General features: G+C 44.2%; 1 protein-coding gene across 1 annotated transcript in view; it reads right to left on the minus strand.

Moving 5' to 3' along the window:
• Positions 1-18034, minus strand: part of TNR (tenascin R) — an 83376-nt gene extending 65342 nt beyond the window's left edge. Inside the window, exons 1-5 of the mRNA XM_060009700.1 lie at positions 17536-18034; positions 15169-15645; positions 7097-7360; positions 3650-3765; positions 1274-1424 (exon numbers count right to left, since the gene is read on the minus strand). Of these exons, the coding sequence (XP_059865683.1) occupies positions 1274-1424; positions 3650-3765; positions 7097-7360; positions 15169-15645; positions 17536-18034 (1507 nt within the window). The remainder of the gene's footprint in view (positions 1-1273; positions 1425-3649; positions 3766-7096; positions 7361-15168; positions 15646-17535) is intronic.
• Positions 18035-19041: the final 1007 nt, after the last annotated feature.

Genomic DNA, 19041 nt, shown 5'->3' on the forward strand with positions numbered 1-19041 from the left:
GAACAGAATCTTAAATGATTGTACAAAATATAAAACAGACAAAAGTGGAGCTGCCTCGGTTGGAGGGTGTGAGGGGCATGGGAGTGGGAGTAATTAGAGACCTGCATCTCCACTTCCTCCTTGCCTTGAGGCGTGGCCCTGGAAAACCGGTGCTCTAATGGAGCATAATCTAATGCCACAGTAGTTTTAAACCAGTGTTTTCTAGTCTGAGCATAAGCCTCAGCACCTGATGCTGTTTAGTTTGGATCCAATTAACAAAGTATGAATCACTAATCCATAAACATGGGCTCATTATATAGTGTTGTGATTCCCTTTTCTGGCCAACTTGGCCTTTGTCCTGCACTCATGACTGGTTTTCTTAGGTGTCAGTTTCTGTTCATGAAAAATAAAGCTGTACCGATATTCGCCTACCTCAGTCTCTTGTTACTAACAGGGACCATTGCTTAACCTTCGAGTTTCAACTCTCCCATCAATAAAATGAGGGCCAAAAATGATACCAGAAGCTATTTATAACTTCTGAGAAATTCTTCGTGAGGGCACACACACATGCATCATAATCGTTAATTTACAGCATCGTTTGTCAGCTAAGGAAACAATAAAGCAAAATGCGATACAGTTAATTAATCAAACCTAGAAATAGAATGGTCTTGCATGAGAGGCACTGTGGGGGTGAAATAATAATCAACTTAAGTCATCACCTTGAACAGTGACCCAACCCACAATTTACTGGTTTTGAACGACGTTTCCCGCTCTCACTTCTAAAAGTGTTCTCTGAGTGTATGTATACACACAAGCTATCGAGCACTCACTGTCATTGACACAGTGCTAATCACTTTGTGTGCTTTATCTGATTTAATCCTCATGTCATTTCTATGAAGTTCATCATTGTCAAATGAATCAAGGTTTGGGAAGGTCAAATGACTTTCTGCAAATCTCACAATAAATAAGAGTGAATTAGCTCTTGCTGGCTCCAAAGCTCAAGATACTAGGGGCTGACAAACAAGGCCTCTTAGTGAGTAAGATCAGAAGACATACACTGGAGATCCTAACAAAGAATTTCCCCGTAGAATACTCTTGCAGATTTTTGTGCTTGCAAGGATAAGGAAGACGTTCGAGCATCTGGTCGAATAGCTCCGTCTCCAGGTACCCAAATTAATCTCAGCTGTGGGAGAAATCCTAGCACCCCTTTGTCTCTCTACTTCCTGAGTGCGTCTGCAGTTTTTCCTGAGTGACCTAATGGTTAGCCATAAAGTGAAAGGTTGGGGGCACTCACCAGTGGAGACGCTGGCCGAGGTAGGGGGGCTCCGGGCTTGCTCTTTCAGAGCCACCACATTGACAGTATATTCCTCCCCAGGCTTTAATCCCGTCTGATTGAAGGATGTAACATCACTGGGGAGCTGGGCAATCACCCCTCCTTCATTGTTCTGTAGGGCAGGGGTGGGGAGGGGGGAAGGGAGAAGCAGAGAAAGCAAAAGAGGAAATCAATGGGAGGGAAATGTGTGGGACACCGACTGTGGATTAAAGATGGGGACCACTTCTCTGCCCTCCAGGCTGACAGCTGAGGGTCTGGGGCCAGGAATGACTCCCAGCAGGATCAAGAAGAATGCCACCACTCTATGAGGATTTGGCAAACGGAGAACCAATTTTCAAGAACATTTCTTTGGCCTCTCCTGAGTCTACTGAGTTTGCCAATAAAAATTAGTCATGAGGTGATGTAGATTGGCTCTTGCCAAAAATGAAATGTCTGGTGCTTACCATCTATGAGAGTTTTTGGCATTTATCATGGTGAGCATGCCCTTGGCTATTCAGAAGAGTCTAGTTGTGTATGTATGTGTGTAAACATCTTTATGTACATGACAACATGTTTCAAACTAAGACATTCCCAGTTTTTTAATGAGCCGGAGCTGTTATTTTGCTGTATCTGGAGTTTGTCATGGTGTTACACTGGCTGCAAGTCTGTCATTGTCTTATTACCCAGATGAGTTAGGAATCCGTGACACAACCAGCTGTGAAGCACAAGGAAGAGAAAAGGGGTAGAACAAAGAATAATACAGAGGAGAGAAGAAAGAGACAAGTTGGTGGAAGAGGAAATGAAAAAGATCAACTTGATGATGCTGGGTCCAGGATTTTGTATCTTTCTACCCACCTGTCTGTCTGTCTGTCTGTTTGCCTATTATTATACATTTTCTCTGTGTGCCTCTGGAAATGGAGGCGACAAGAGGGCTCTTTTTTGTGGCACTGCACTTCTCCACTATTCTTTGGTCTCTGTTCATGTCACCTGGAGTGCCCTATTATGTAATTTATAGCCACACTTTTATAAATCAGCGTGACCTCCCACTGGCCTCAACCTACAGATGATACAGCTATTCTCTGTGGCTGTATATATGACCTTGGCATGCTCTGGCTAGCCCCACTCTTAGAGTTTTACATATCGGATATAAAACAGGCAAACCTGGCATTGGTTTTTTTCCTGCCTGAGTGGCAGAGTGACATGATTCTCTCTGCCCTGTTATAAATCCAATTGCCCACCATACTTTACTGGCCATTTTAATGCAGATAAGACATATAAGAACATATGTGTAGAGAATGTCTGCTTCGATGTATTTAGCTTGCCATGGCATGACTATATCCACATAAGAGAAGTGGACAGAGCCCTGGAATAGGAAGTGGAGACCCAATTCTTCTTTTAAGCCTGCCGCCAACTAGCTGTCTGAAATCATTTAAGTTCACTGAGTCTTAGTCTCTATAAACTAAACAAACTAGATATAAAATGAAGGGTCATCAGTTCCAACAGTCCATGCCTCTAAGAATTTTGAAGTAAAACAATGGTGAAATCATAGTCATTGGCCAAAAATGTGTCATCTGTCATTAAGTCTGATGAATGACTGAAAAAATCCTCTTTGATATTGAAAGATGAAGACAGAGGAAAGGACTGTGATTAAACATTATACCCTTATGAGTGGTATAGTTAGGGAAACCATCAGTGGCGTTAATAAATCCTGGAAAACTAGAACTAGTCAGGCGCCTCTGGCACCTTAGAAAAGTAGTTTTAGGGTTAATAAAATAAAATACTTCTTTGATGAATGCAAAGGACTCTTGGGATAATTTTTAACTCAAAGACTAATAATATAATTTGCTTAAGGAAAAATTTTCTCAATGAATAGTTTGTGAAAGGTGTTTTTATGTTACATCTCTGACCTTTAGAGACTGAAGCCATGCAAGCTGACTTTTGGGGCATCTGCCGGCACAGAAGGAAGCTGTGGGTTGATTGTAAGACCGATTCAGTTTGGCTTTTCTTATGTCCTAAAGAGACACCCCAACTTTTTGAAGGTCTCAGTTTTCAGACTTGCTAAAATGACAGCTTGCTAAACCCTAGAGCTTTCTGAGCAGAGAGCTGGGGCTGGTGGCTGCTTCCGCATTCTCTTGTCATCCAAGGCTCAGGTGCCAGGCTCAGGGCCATTACTCAGTCCTTACCAAGCCTTTTTGAAAGAAATGTTCTGTAGCCCATATACCCACAAAATGCCCCTTTGTGTCCTGATGGCATGGAGAGAGAGATTGGGGGGAGTGCCTTTTTTGCTGCCCCGATTCCAAGTTGAGGGTATGAATACCCCAAATAAGGCTGTTCGGCAGTCTGACAGGTGGGGGTTACCTTTGGAATGAAGCTGATCTCCCACCCATCGAAGGAGAATGAGAAGGGCTCCCACTGCACCTCCACGGTGGTCTCTGTGATTGTCTTGAATCGTAGCCCTTGAGGAGTGGAGAGATCTGGAACACAGCAATGTGGGTGACCATGTCATGGCTCTCCCTGGCAGGGGCAGAGAGCATTACCTGGGGCTCCCTCCACGCCATGGGTGTGGTGGCGTGTGATGGGCAGGCTATCCCAATCTCATTACAGAGGTGGTGGGTTCCAGGTAAGGGATCAGCCCATGTCACTGTGGTCTTGGCACTCAGTGTGGGCGAAGATACGAATAAAGTAAACAAACATAACCTAATAAATACTTTTATATGCTTTCTGTTACATAATAGGTTACTATTAAAATAAAAAAACACACTTTCCTTTCCTTACTAAGGTGGTGAATCTTGGCATTTAACATAATGCCTTTTTCAGAGAAACTGAACACTGTCTTCAGAGGCTTTAAGGGTTCCCGAGAGACAATATAAAGGCTAACATCACTGTTTCCATTTCACACCCAGGAAACCGTGGCACAGAGAGAGTAATGAAAGACGTGGAGGAAGCCAACTTCAGAATATAGTCTGGAATGCTTTTCTCGATCACGTGATGTGCCCTAAGAATATCTTGTTTAGCTCAAATCGTCTAGGATGGTCTGAAATTTCCATTTCATGTATACAAGCAAAGCAAGGGCATAACCGAGGGACAGTAGTAGATACTGGGGTTTTCACTCTCACTCCACTAGCTTCTTCTTTTCTCCAGCTGTTCCTTCATTCTCTCTCCCTTCTCTCCTTCACTCACCTTTGCCTCATGTATCTCGTGTTTAGTTCCTCTGCTTATCTCCCTCTTTTTCCATTCCCTACACCCTCCCCCCGGCCCCCTCCCCAACAACACACACACACACACACACACACACACACACGCACATGCACACGCACACGCACACGCACACGCACATGCACACGCACAGGCACAGGTGGAAGTATGCTTGTCCTAATGGAGTTCCAATTACCAGCCCTGAAATACGACAGCACGACTTTTCTCAGTTCTCCAGCGAGCCTGCTCCCATTTCAGCTGTGCCTCTCCTGGGATATTCCCATTGGAAAATTGACAGATTCTCATCCTTCCTGTTTGGAAGCTTCCTCAGGCTTCTTGGTGAAAGGCAGGGCTGATTCTGAACCCACTTGAAGGCGTGTCAGGGGAGCTTACATGATTCTGTCCTTGTCACCTGGGAGCTTGCCTGAGGGGATGCCCTGAATTGGTGTAATAAAGGCCATGGGAGATGGAAACCTCGTCACGGCATGTGCACGTGGACGAGAGAAGAGACGCCTGGGAGTTGGGCCAGGCTCTTGCTGAGCTGACCCATCCTGGAGCAAGGTGGGAAAAGCGGCAGATGGTGACCTGCCTCTCTACACGATCATTGCAAATATTTTAAATTAGTTCTCAGGCACGAGAGGAGTTGAAGAAAAAGGTCAAATATAAACAGTGATAATTACAGGCATATTAAAAAAAAGGCAGCATTCATAGGGGGAGTCCAATATTATAACAGGATCTTTGTCACCTGAAAAGCAAGGGGACAAAATGACTTCTTAAATCCTTTTCCCTCTGCTTGCCCCTATGCTTACATCCTTCAAAGCACAACTCAAGTCCCTGGGCCTCCATGAAGACTTCAAAGCCAACTCTTCCTACTTCAACCTCTTCTTATTCTGAACTTTCATGACATTTGTTACCCAGATACCATCTTGTCATTTAAGAGCTACATAAAATGGGCTCAGATCTCTCATCCCATATTTGGTGATAAGTCCCATTTACCAACCCAGGGGCTTATGTTTCATGGTCACATCTTGTTCCCATTTCCTGCTACTGCTAAATTCTCTGCATTATGTAATAAAAAATAAGTATTTGGTCTTTGTCCTGGCACACAGCTCCCAAAACCCTAGGAATTCCCAGAGTGATAAGAGTATCTTTTGTATGATTATGAGATAACTGGTAGTTGGGACCTCCTAGATGGCTGGTCTGCAGAAAAACCCAGGCATGATTTAGAGAGAGGGTTGGAACTTTCAGCCCCACCTCCCAACCTCCAGGGAGGGGAAAGGGGCTGACTTGAGTTAATCACCAATGGCTAGTGGTTTCGTCAATCATGCCTGTGTAATGAAACCTCCATAAAAAAAACCCTAAACGACGGGGTTCAGAGGGCTCCTGGGTGGGTGAACACATGGAGGTACTGAGAAGGGTGCTTGTCCAGAAAGAACGTGGAAAACTCCACACCCCATACTTCACCCTATGCATGTCTTCCATTTGGTTGTTCCTGAGTTGTATCCTTTATAAGAAACTGGTAATAGAGAGTAAAGCTCTGTGAGTTCTAAGGAATTACCAAAAGTAAGCAGGGGTTGTGGGAACTCCTTAAATTTATAGCTGGTCAGTCAGAAGTCCTGGTGACAACCTGGGACTTGTAAAGGCAACTGACGTGGAGGCCCTGTGAGACTGAGGACTTAGCTTGTGGGATCTGATGCTAACTCCAGGTGGATAGATACTGAACTGAATTGAACTGGATTGTTGGACACCCAGCTGGCATTTGAGAGCTGGACAAGTGGTGTTGGAAAGATAATTGAAGAATTCGGCGGTGTAAAAAGAAAACTAAATAGCAGCCCCTTCCCATCTCTTTCTTATTCTGCTCTTCGATGTAGTCAATGTTAATAGTTGGCATGCAATTTTCAAAAAATTTTCTGTGCTTAAATAAACATACAAAATATAGATACATACCTATAGCAGTTTCTCTATTATAAATAGAACACTTCCATTTCTCATGGAGAAGAGTTTAGTGTGTGTCTGTGTCTGTCTGTCTCTCTTTTACCCCGTTGTCTTTCTAGACGATGCTTTAGAGCCTCAACGTTTATAATCAAAATGGACTATCAGGATATTTTACTAAATAAACGATCACGAAGAAATATGCTATGAGGAGAGGTGGGAGTTTTCAGTTGTGGTTTTAAATAAGATTTTTTTTTCCACTCTGTTATACACTTACCATCTGTAACATACCATTTACACTTGCTTATTATACATCCTATCTCATATCTCCTGGTTTCTAGTCTCTAACTAGATTTGAAGTCTATATAAGTCTCATACTTTCCCTGACTTCTAATCAGACTAGCTTATAACAAGTCAGAACTCAATAATTAAAGTACTTTTTGTCCTTTTGGTTCTATAATTGATAGGGGTTGCCTAGATTTGGAAACTCATTTTTGGAAGTGCCTTTTTAATGAGGTACCCTTTCCTAAGTGGGTCACGTTGGAAGCCCTTCCCCTCAAGAGCAATGATTATTGCAGGCATCCCTGAAGAATTAAGAAAAGACACTGCTATCATGAATGCCCATGGTCTCCTGTAGGAGAAAAGAAGAATGAAACAGGATGGGGAAATGGTACGTACGGGTGGCCACCTTGGCCGTGATGGGAAGGCTGAGGATGTTGCTAATGACAGCGTAGACGCTGATGTTGTAGGTGAGACCTGGCTCCAGCTCCGAGATGGTGACACCACTCCAATCTCCAGGCACCCGCTGCTGGAGCTGGAGGCCCCCCAGGGCCATCGGCTGGTAAGAGATCACATATTCCGTCACTGCCATCGGCCCGTCCCATTCCAGCTCAATGGACCTGTCGCTGATACCAGCCACTCGCAAGTCCTCTGGAGGGGCAACTACCAGGAGGCAATACACAGATAGCATGAGCTCAGAGGACTGCCTTCCCCATCCTGGACCCAACTTCCTTCCTCACATCTCACCCCACATGCCCTGTCTGTATATTCTGCTCAGCTCATTGCCTTTGAGTGAATGGTAATTCCCTTTGCAGGCAGGTTCTTATCTTTTCTGTGCTCAGTACTCCCATCCCTATAGGGCCGTGAGTTAGTGGTGTGCTGGAGCCGGCTTCTACTGGCTCAGGAAAGTTGATTGTCGAATTTTGCAAGACAGTTTTAAATAGTCATTATTAAAGATTAAATTGTACTCAGTATTAACTTACAATTAAGTAAATTATCTTAAAAACAAAATTATGAATACTCCAAACTCATCACTGGCAAATTACTTCACTACATTTTACTATTATCTATGCCCTTGAGTCAATTTACATGTGTTGTATCTCTCTGGTAGAAATACTATGTAACAGTGTGCTAATGCACAGCTGTTTCCAACTCTACATTTAGTGACTTCATGTTGGTAGTTTGAAATTGGCCACAGAGGGAGTATTTACACCATGGAAGTTGGCAAATGCTACAAAGTGGGGCTTTTTATTTTTTCCCTCAGAGATCTAGTTGTTAGATATTTAACAGCATACATTGGCTAATATTTTTGGTAGTTTAATAAATTATTGTTACCAGATTACCCTGGGAGCCAGTATTTGATTTGGCAAGTGGAAATAAAGGCTTATTCCTGGTTATATTGCAAAATACAAGAAGCCAAAACAGTAAATCCTAGATACCATGGACTGATGAAGACATTCAATAACACTTTATTTTCCCTGTTAAAAGGAGACTGTTTAAGTTTTGAAAGAAATGTAACTCGTGTTAAACAAATTTTATTAGCCTTGATTTTGGGGATGATGAGAAAGGAGCATACCTGAGGGCTTTGCTTTTCTCTCTTGTTCTACTTTTCAAATGCTATTCAGAGAATCACCAAAAACTAAACCTCATTGAAATAGCCTTTCATGTATGGTTCCCTTGGGAAGTGAAGATTCACCAGTAGTGGGGGTATTAAATGACTGAAACTTTAAGATCAATTAGGATTAATGCCAGTATACCTGTAATTGGACCTGCCCATAGATTAACTCGAAGATCAGGCCAGTATTTAAATAGTCATAATTAACTTATAAATTTATATGCAGTGGAGGTTTTGGTTAGTTTAAAAGTTGTCATTGGTATTGAATTTCTCCTCTGAGAATTCTCACTCTTTCACCTTTACAAGAGCAGAGGACTGAGGCAGCTGCTAGTCACAGGGCCATGTGAAAAGAAGGTGCCTGCGCTCCCTGTGGTGCTCAGCCTCAAATTCTTGACAGAGGTGTAAATGAGGACTCATAAGATGGAAATTAGGAACATATATTTACAATGTTGGGCATATGCTTTGATTGCTTTTGCCCCAAATTGTGAATGGTATAAAACAATCTAGATAGCAGAGCTTCCTCTGATTAAAGATGGCAAATGTTGACCAAAACAAAAAAAATTTTAATTTATTTTTTTAGAATTTATAAAACTAGATGAATGTAAATGAAATTTAAATAATCAAACTTTCAAATGATTGTTTATAAGCATGTATCATTTCTAACTCTGGCATGATGAAAGCTTTGAATTGCACTAAGATCTTTGGGGTAGCCTGTATAATGCATACCAGATGACTCCTGGACCAGGGAAAGAAGAGTTGGTATATACAACTATCAGTATTTTGCTTGGTTATATAGAGCATTTATTATGCACCAAGGACAATGCTATACATTCTGACATAGATTTTCTTATTTCACCCTCTCACCAACACTATGGAATTGGTATTATTTTTACCCCTGTTTTATAGAGAAGAAAACTGAGTCACAGAGTCAGCAAACACAGAAGCTAGGATTTGAACCCAGGCACAATGCTTCTAGAATCTCTAAGCCAGTGTACGATACCACTTTATATTTGCATAGCATTTCAGTCTATAAAACATGTTTAGATAAACCATCTAACTAGACTTTAAAAAAAAATCCTTTAATTGCAGCTCTATGAGGTAGATTGGGTAGATATAATTATCCCAACTTAACAAATGGAGAAACTGAGACCCAGGCTAAAGGACTTGCCAAAAGTAAGGGAGTTGGGTCATAGCTGAGCTGATAATCAAACCAAGATCAATACTTAATGTGTTCTTTCCCCTACAATTTGTAGGATGGGTCACTGATTGTACCAGATGCTTTCCTTCATTTATACACAGCCCTCAAAAATAAACTACATCAGTGAATAATTCAGACTATCGTTTAGGATACCAATTCCAGACTGGTGCTTATCCTAGAGGTAAGAAACTTCTTTTAAGAAGGATTCTCTAAAATTTCACAATTTGTATGGAAACACAAAAGACCCCAAATAGCCAAAGCAATCTTGGGAAAGAAAAACGGAGCTGGAGGAATCAGGCTCCCTGACTTCAGACTATACTACAAACCTACAGTAATCAAGACAGTATGGTACTGGCACAAAAACAGAAATATACATCAATGGAACAGGATAGAAAGCCCAGAGATAAACCCACACACATACGGTCACCTTATCTCTGATAAAGGAAGCAAGAATATACAATGGAGAAAAGACAGCCTCTTCAATAAGTGATGCTGGGAAAACTGGACAGCTACATGTAAAAGAATGAAATTAGAACACTCCCTAACACCATACACAAAAATAAACTCAAAATGGATTAAAGACCTAAATGTTAGGGCAGACACTATAAAACTCTTAGAGGAAAACATAGGCAGAACACTCTATGACATACATCACAGCAAGATCCTTTTTGACCCACCTCTTAGAGAAATGGAAATAAAAACAAAAATAAACAAATGGGACCTAATGAAACATAAAAGCTTTTGCACAGCAAAGGAAACCATAAACAAGATGAAAAGACAACCCTCAGAATGGGAGAAAATATTTGCAAATGAAGCAACTGACAAAGGATTAATCTCCAAAATATACAAGCAGCTCATGCAGCTCAATATCAAAAAACAAACAACCCAATCCAAAAATGGGCAGAAGACCTAAATAGACATTTTTCCAAAGAAGATATACAGACTGCCAACAAACACATGAAAGAATGCTTAACATCACTAATCATCAGAGAAATGCAAATCAAAACTACAATGAGGTATCACCTCATGCCAGTCAGAATGGCCATTCATCCAAAAAATTTATAAACAATAAATGCTGGAGAGGGTGTGGAGAAAAGGGAACACTCTTGCATTGCTGGTGGGAATGTAAATTGATAGAGCCACTATGGAGAACAGTATGGAGGTTCCTTAAAAAACTAAAAATAGAACTGTCATATGACCCAGCAATCCCACTACTGGGCATATACCCTGAGAAAACCATAATTCAAAAAGTCATGTACCATAATGTTCATTGCAGCACTATTTACAATAGCCAGGACATGGAAGCAACCTAAGTGTCCATCAACAGATGAATGGATAAAGAAGATGTGGCATATATACAATGGAATATTACTCAGCCATAAAAACAAACAAAATTGAGTTATTTGTAGTGAGGTGGATGGACCTAGAGTCTATCATACAGAGTGAAGTAAGTCAGAAAGAGAAAAACAAATACCGTTTGCTGACACATATATATGGAATCTAAAAAAAAAAAAAAATGGTTCTGAAGAACCTAGGGGCCGAACAGGAGTAAAGATGCAGACACAGAGAATGGACTTGAGGACACGGGGAGGGGGAAGGGTAAGCTGGGACGAAGTGAGAGAGTGGCATGGACATATATACACTACCAAATGTAAAATAGATAGCTAGTGGGAAGCAGCCTCATAGCACAGGGAGATCCGGTCGGTGCTTTGTGACCACCTAGAGGGGTGGGATAGGGAGGGTGGGAGGGAGACGCAAGAGGGAGGGGACATGGGGATATATGTATACGTATGGCTGATTCACTTTGTTATATAGCATCAACTAACACAACAATGTAAAGCAATTATACTCCAATAAAGATGTTAAAAAAAAAATAAATAAAAGCACAACAACAAGAAAAAAAAAGAAAGAAAGGCTTCTCTAGGGCCTGCCTTTTGTTATTCAACATGCTGATTCCAAGTTTCCTGTGTGGGACTCCTCCTGTCATGGTGACAGAAACAGCCATTCCAAATTTCAAGTCACCAGCAATTCTTAGGGCATTTGGGACAAGTCAGTGTATTCATTTTTAGTGCCTTTCTCCAGAAAATAAAGCTAATCACGACGAAGGAGAATGATCCAAGCAGAGCATTTGGGGATTTTAAAGTAAAAAACAGGTGCAGAAGGATTTTTTCATCTTGACAACTTCACTTGGCAAGTTTTTTATCTTGAGACCTGAGCCTGGTGGTGGTAATGATGAGAAAGAAGCAATGGTGTCTATTGTGGGAGAAGCATTCTTGAGAGCGGTGGCTCCAAGGAGGAGACCATCACCTTTCACCCTATAACTTAGCAGCAGCTGTGTACATTGGGTGTCAGTAATTCTTATAAAATGAAATGGTATTGCTAGAAAGCAAACTGTAAAAGAGCCGTATGCCTTGATTCAAGGAATTTAGTATGTGGCGGGGGGGCTGCGAATTATTCTTAGTATTACTTTCTTTGGGGCTCCAAGTTGGGAACTTGGGGAAGAGCAGGCAGTTAAAAAGGAGTAAACTGCGGCTTGAGGAATTGGAGTTGCTTATCTGCAAAGATGCCATGCTGTTTACTTTTTAGATCTCGCATCAATTTTGCACATATGTGGTGAGAGCAGTTGGAATTAGTTCCATGAAGTGTCTCGCTCGGAGGAGCGAGTGATTTCAGGTGCCAAAGGTTGGGCTGGCCGCAGTGCTAGCAGACGCAGAGGCTGAGGGTGATGAATCTCTGCAGGTCTGACTGAAGTCCAGGGAACAGCTTTCTGGATTGTTTCAAGCCCCTGCTCTGGTTGTTCTTTCATCCTGTTGCTTTGTAGGGAGTTGTGGCCAAACCTCCTTCCCTGGGGGCAGGCGTGGACAAATGGTTGGACGTGCTTCCTTACCCCGTCTCCAACACCTAATATTTTTTATCATTTGACAGAGCTCAGCTTTCATGTCAAAAGACTATTTCTTTGTGTATGTGGCTTTCAAAATTTTTATTTTCTGATTCCACTCTACTTAGCATCCCAGGGAGGATTAAAGAGTTCTAGAAGTTGGTAGGAGACCAGCGTTCTTATTTTTGCCCTGCCATTAATTAGCTGTCTGGCTGTGGAAAAATCTTCCTGTCTCTCAGGGCTGCTGCTTTTTTCAATTTGTAAAATGAGAAGCCCAGAGTAGCTTCTTTCAAAGCCTGTTTTAAGTGCTCATATTCATGAATTTTTTTGTTCTATTGTCTTTACCGGGCCAGAGAACAGAGGCAGAAAGGTTGAGATCTGGTCCCATGGCCCGCTATGAGAACGATCAAGGCTGGGAGTCAAATAGAGTGGCCTTGTCGACTCTATTCAATTGCATTTAAGCTCTAGCGGCCTAAGGAGCCTCAGAATGAAGTCCACACAATGGGCAGCCACTTTCCATGCCCTTGCCAGAGAGAAAAGAATGACCTGTGGAGAAGTGCATTTTGTGGCTCTCCATGTTTTCACCTTACCCGTTCTCTTCTTTCCTCTCCTCACTGCTGTTGGCGAGGGGAGCAGTAATGCTGGAGTGGGTGCATCTGGCCAGAAAAGTCAAGCAGTGGATAAGCAGCCCCTCTCCTAGAGCCGTCTCACAAAGAGCAAGTGAAGTAGCACTTTAGATAATGACCTAGTTACTTCTCTGGAAAAGACCCATGGCATTTGGTTTAAAAGACAAGAAAGCCTTGAGAGCAGCACCTGCTGAATCAGTGGTGGCTCCATGGTTGCTATAGAAACAGATGGAGATTATGCAACTGTCCCTCCTCACATGCTTTGGGAACCTGTAAAGTAATTTATCTGGGCATCCAGAAGTCTTCCTCAAACAGCACAGAGGTAGCGTGTTGGAGGTAACATGTGCTCATGGTTTGGGCTCAACCCAGTTGTAGTTACGCTAGCAGCTCCTGAGTCTTCCCTGCGTGACCAGAAGGGCTTATCTCCAGTTCAGTTTGGACCCTGGATCAGATTAAGATTCTGTTTGCAAATGAACCCATCCCTGTGGAAAAGGAGGGTCAAGAACATGAGAAGTATGTACAACCCAACAGAGATCAATTTTATTAAGAAGGATGTGAACTACAGAATAGCCGTACATAGAAAAGGGCCCAAATGGACCCTTAGCATCCTCTGATGGGGCCTCATGGAGCCTCCTTAGCATCCTCTGATGGGGCCTCATGGAGCCTTGTCCTGTGGGTGGGAATAGGATCATGCTTCAGCCTCCTCTTCCCAGCAATTACCTAGGACTTTGGATTCAGAAAGACGAAGCTTAACTTCTGCTTGACTTTTCCGTCTGAACAACTGGTATAACAGCTATTTATATTTTCAGTAAGATATTCAGTAAACAAAATTAGGAGGCTAAATGAAATCATTGACTGTGGAAAAAAATAGAAGAACGTGAAAATATTTTTCTTCCTAAGCAGTGGGTTGTTGTTTATCTTTTAGTTGTTGCCATCGATCTTTTAAAAAATTTTAGGTTGAAGTTGCAGGTGCAGGAGACTTGTCTGACTGGTCTGGTACCTAGGTGGGAATCACTGATGATGCTCAAGAATAAAAGGCTTGTGAAGCTGGCCTCCCAGGATTTCCCCCTTAAACCAAGGTCAGAAGGTTGATCAGAAAATTCCTGGAATCAACCCATCAGAAAGCTTAACAATGTTCGTTTGTTGTTATTTTTTATTTTCAATTTTCCCAATGAGCACTCTGAGCCCACTGTTACAGATTGAACTACAAATGGAAAAGATCAAGATCAGTCACTCAATCTGTACTGTTTAAAACACAAATTTATCAGTGAGAGTCACTGGTTTAGTCAGAAGATGAGCAATAATGGTGAGATAGTGACAATAATCTGATTTTAGGCAAAAGAAAATGATCTCCAGTGAGATATTGGTATTTTCCCACTGATAGATTTAGGTCCTCCTTTTGGGACATCACCTTTGGATTGGTTTCCATGGTGCAGACACATATGGGGTTGGTTCCAATTTGCTATGTCATCTGGAACAAAGCGACTCGTGACCTTTTAATATGCTGTACTAATAGTTAGAACGTGCGTTGTTGCTCGATGCCTTTAGTAGTTTATTCCTAGTGACAAGTAATTCCTTGCCTATGAATACTTTTATCCATGTGGACACTAGATGATTTCAAAAATTAATAGCACTTTGCAACATGCAAGCTCTAAAATAGCCAGAGTGCCCTGCTAGTCTGACTATCACAGACTAACCGCCATCGCATGCCCTAGCACTGTGAAAGGACGTGTCCCCAGACTATGGCAACAGGCAAGGGGCATATTCTGGAGCAGGTGGAGCTCTGGGAAGCCCGCTGAGTTAGGGTGGTCCCTTGCCTAAGGTGTTGCCATGGTCTGACTCTCCGCTTTCTTCCATCTCAAGGACAGTGAAATGCTGTCACCATCATTACCATTGACTTTGTTCCGGTCTTGGGGTAAGATTCAGCTTTCAGCCTGAACTTGACCTTTTCTGGTTTCCACCCTTCCCCCCCCTTAAATCTGCCTCGTCAATTGTGATTGACTCAAGAAATCAGCTGTCTTGGAAAGCAAGTGTACATGACCCAGTTGGGAATTCTTCGGCCTAAAATTCACCTTCCCTCTCATCTCTCTTCCCACCTCCAGCCAGTTTGCTGGACCACCCTTGACAAAGGCCCCGCCGAGCTCCCCTCCCTACCTGCCGAGCAGTCAGGGCCCTGGTAGCCCTCTTCACAGAAGCAGATCCCCTCCTGGCAGTGTCCTCGCCCACTGCAGGCGTTCAGACACCACTGCTGGCCGCAGTCCTCACCAGCGTAGCCCTCCTGGCACAGGCAGGTACCGTTGGTACATCTCCCCTTCCCTGAACAGTCCCCAGGGCACCTCAGCTCGCTGCAGCCCTCGCCAGTGTAGGCCTCTTCACAGACACACTCCCCGTCCACGCACAGCCCCCGGGAGCTGCAGTCTGTCGGGCACCGGAGCTCTGAGCAGTCGTCGCCGCTGTACTCGCTGTCACAGATGCACTGGCCATCCACACACACGCCCCGACTGGAGCAGCCTAGGGGGCAGTAGGGCTCCGAGCAGTTCTTGCCAAACCAGCCTTGATCGCAGATGCAGCCGCAGGACTCGAGGCTAAAGTTGCCGTGGCCACTGCAGTGAGGGATGTAATCCAGTTGTCCTGGAAGGGCCAATGAGAAAGTCAAAGGGCAGCCGTGCAACCTCCTGTAAATGGGGTATGGGAGGGGTGGGCAGAGACCTCTCCTCACTCTCTGATCAGGTTTGTGTTGCTGAGAATTAAGCTCAAGCTAGTTTGGTACATCATCGACTTCATGAATGTTTTCATCTGATAGGGGTTGTGTCTGGCACAGCCCTGGGGGCGACGATGAGTGAGATCAGGTCCCTCGTCCTTCAGGGGCTCACCTTCAGTGTGTCTTGGCTCGGGTTCCCTAGAATCAGACTTTAGGTGAGAATTCAGATGAGAGTGACTTACTGGGAAGTGCTCCCAGGAAAAACCTGTCAGGGAGAAGGGGAGACTCAGGAGGTTGGAGCCCAAGCCAGACACATTATCAGGCAAGGTCCTGGGGGTGTCACATGGGTTCAGTCCTGCAGGGTCTTCTGGACACAGTGTAAGCCACACCTCAACTGGGACGAAAGGCTGCCCTTGGAGGGTATAAATGTCCATTGTCTCCCTGGGCCAGGCCAAAGAGGTTCTTACAGCCCAAGGACAGCCCCTGACCAAGACACCCAGGTGCTGGCTATGGGGACGGAAGGGGATCTGAGGGCTTGTATGCTGAGTACCAGGCCTGTGATGCAGGACAAGGTCACATGCGCTGCAGCCACACCCCACTGCCTCTCCTTCCTGCCATCTAACTAACTCTGCTCATTCATCACAACTTAGCACTAGGGTCACTTCAAAGGCTTCCCAGAACTTGTCTCATTTGGTGACTGTTTGCTGTGATCTTTTTAGGATTCTATGCATATCTCCTGCCCCTAGCCCTTACCATGCTATAACTATAGTGGTTAATTTAAACCACTATAAAAGGTAAAAGCTTGAACCCGAGATAGTAAGGAAGATACAGTCCTCTTGTTAAAGAATAAATTTCATGGGTTGAAGGTACCTTTTGGGTGAGAGGAGCTGGGCACAAAAAGGGACACACTTTCTGCTCATTGGGGGTCAGCTGATAACAGCTATTGCATGTGAGGTCCCTACTAGAAGCCAGGCTTTCATCTGAATGGAGGCTTTTATATGTAATAACTCCTGATGTTCTAGTCTGTCACCATTTGTCAATGGAGAAAGGAAGTCATGGGTTATGCAACTTGCTTAAGTCACAAGCTAGTAAGTAGCAGAGCTAGGATTTGAAGTCAGGAAGTCTGGCTCTGACTTCTCCCAGAGAGGTCAAGATAGTCATTGGTAAGTGTTACTAGTCAGGGGGTGGGTGAGACTAGAGGTATAAGTCCTGGATACTCAGCCTTTGGAGGGGAGGGGGTTGTAATAAGCTCTGTGAGTGGGTGTGTGCATGCACGTGCGTGTACATCCACATGCGTCCGTGGAGGGGGCAGGGGCTGAAACTTCCATCTTGCTGGAGAAGATGGGGCCAGGTCCTCTGAGACTATAATGACTATCATTTACTCAGATGGGAGAAAGACTGAGATGGAGTGAACAGAGCGCCTGAATTCTCTAGTCCCTCAGGTTAACATGGATAGATATCAATTCAACAGCCTGTGAAAACCAAAGATGAATGAAGACAGACGTCAAATTCCCTGCTCACCACAGAAGTTGCTGTGCTGAACCGATGTATCGTTACCTGACTCATCCCCCCAAAATCAGGTTAATGTATTTCAAACTGACTATGCGCTGTAGAGAATCCCTACGCCAAATCCCCCGGGAAGGACCACATTTAGATCTTAGAGACGTCTGAACAGAGAGCTACAGACTAGGGCACTTCTCTCCCTCTGTGTGAAGAGGAGCCAGGTTTGAGGGGAGCGGTGGCTCACGCTCATTCACTCTCCCTCTCTGCTCAGCGCCCTCCCTCCCTCCTGAGACCGGCTGCAAACTCCCAGACTCTACCTGTGGCCGCACTTTCCTGGCAGCAGCTGCTGGTGCACTGGTCCCGAAGCACTGACACCTCCCTCTCCAGCATCTCGATGCGGCTCAGCAGCTCCTGCAGCACCTGGGCAGAGCTGGCGCATGGGCAGGCCTTTTTGGGGAGGTTGATCCTGTGGGTGAAGGTGACCTGGCTCGCGTGGTCCGAGGTCTGGCCCGTGTACTCTGTCAGCACCTCGTCTTCGGCACTCACCTCCTGCTCGGCCGAGGCCTCCAGCCCCGAGGAGCAGAGGCTGTCCAGGGGCACGTTAATGTTGTACACGTGGTTGAAGACCACCGGCTGCTCTTTGCCGGATGTATTGTAGCCGTCAGCGCCTCCTTCCTCCTCCACCGCCTGTCTCTGGACCCTTTCCGTGGTGACCTCCAGCTGACACTCCGAGGGCTTGAGCATGGAGCCCAGAAGGATCAGGTTGACGCCAATGAGCATGTTCTTCAAGACCACTGTTTCCCCGTCTGCCCCCATCCTCTCAGCAGAGCACTGGGTTCAAGACCGGCCTGCAGCAGAAAGCATGGTGTTGTGGAAATTTGCAAGAGAAACCAAGGAACGAACGAGATGGCCTCTGAGACCTGCGCTTGGGCACCACGCTATGCACAGTCCTACAAAGCTAAAGGATAGCAGTGAGGATTTCAAGGGGAAGGTTGGGAAGTGACTACCAGGGTCATGAAAGCCCAGAGCTTTTTGTTCCCTAGAGGAATGAACCCCTGAAAATGGACTCTGCTTCTGCAGAAGGGCATTTTGATTTCCCAAAAGGCTTATCTAGAACACATGAGTCTGGCCTCCACAGTGGGCAAGTGGTTCCAACAAAGAGGACATGTGAGGACTCGGGGCAGGGGCACTGTGGCTAGCCTCGTCCTCCAAGGAGAACTCAGAGCATCCTTTCACTTCTGAGTGAGAATTAAGATGAAGGGTACCATGGAGCCTTAGGCATACCCTCATATTTCGCCAGATATTTATAATGAAGGGGTCCCGCCAGCCACTTCAAAATAACCTATTAACTCCTCTAAGCTCATCTGTTCAAATACAAGTTGACTTTAGAATAACCAACCAGGCAGATAATATAGTTCCAGGTAACTGTGGTTGTTAATAATCCTTAGGTACATTTGTGATTATCTGGGACTGTGTGAGCCGAACTTTCTTTTAATGTTCTCATTAGTATAGTCCCAGTGCTTTGTGATCACAGGGTGCCTTTCTTCCGAGGTCCTGTTTAAATTGCTAAACTAATGTATTAGCTCCTCTACTGGTTACCTAGTCACCAAGACCCATGGAGAACGATAAATTTCCTGTAATGCAAATCAGTTTTACAGAAATTATATTTCTTCTGTATTCCCTGTGTAAAAGAGAAAAGAGGCTTACAAATTTTTGGTTCTAAAGGTAATGTTAGAGCTAAGAAGATTAAGGACAAAGGAACAGAGTGAGAGTAAATGTGAATTTGGGAAGAAGGCGATAAGCAACAGCTAACATCAACTGAA

The sequence above is a fragment of the Delphinus delphis genome, chromosome 1, assembly GCF_949987515.2.
Source record: "Delphinus delphis chromosome 1, mDelDel1.2, whole genome shotgun sequence".
In the NCBI taxonomy this organism is placed as follows: Eukaryota; Metazoa; Chordata; class Mammalia; order Artiodactyla; family Delphinidae; genus Delphinus; species Delphinus delphis.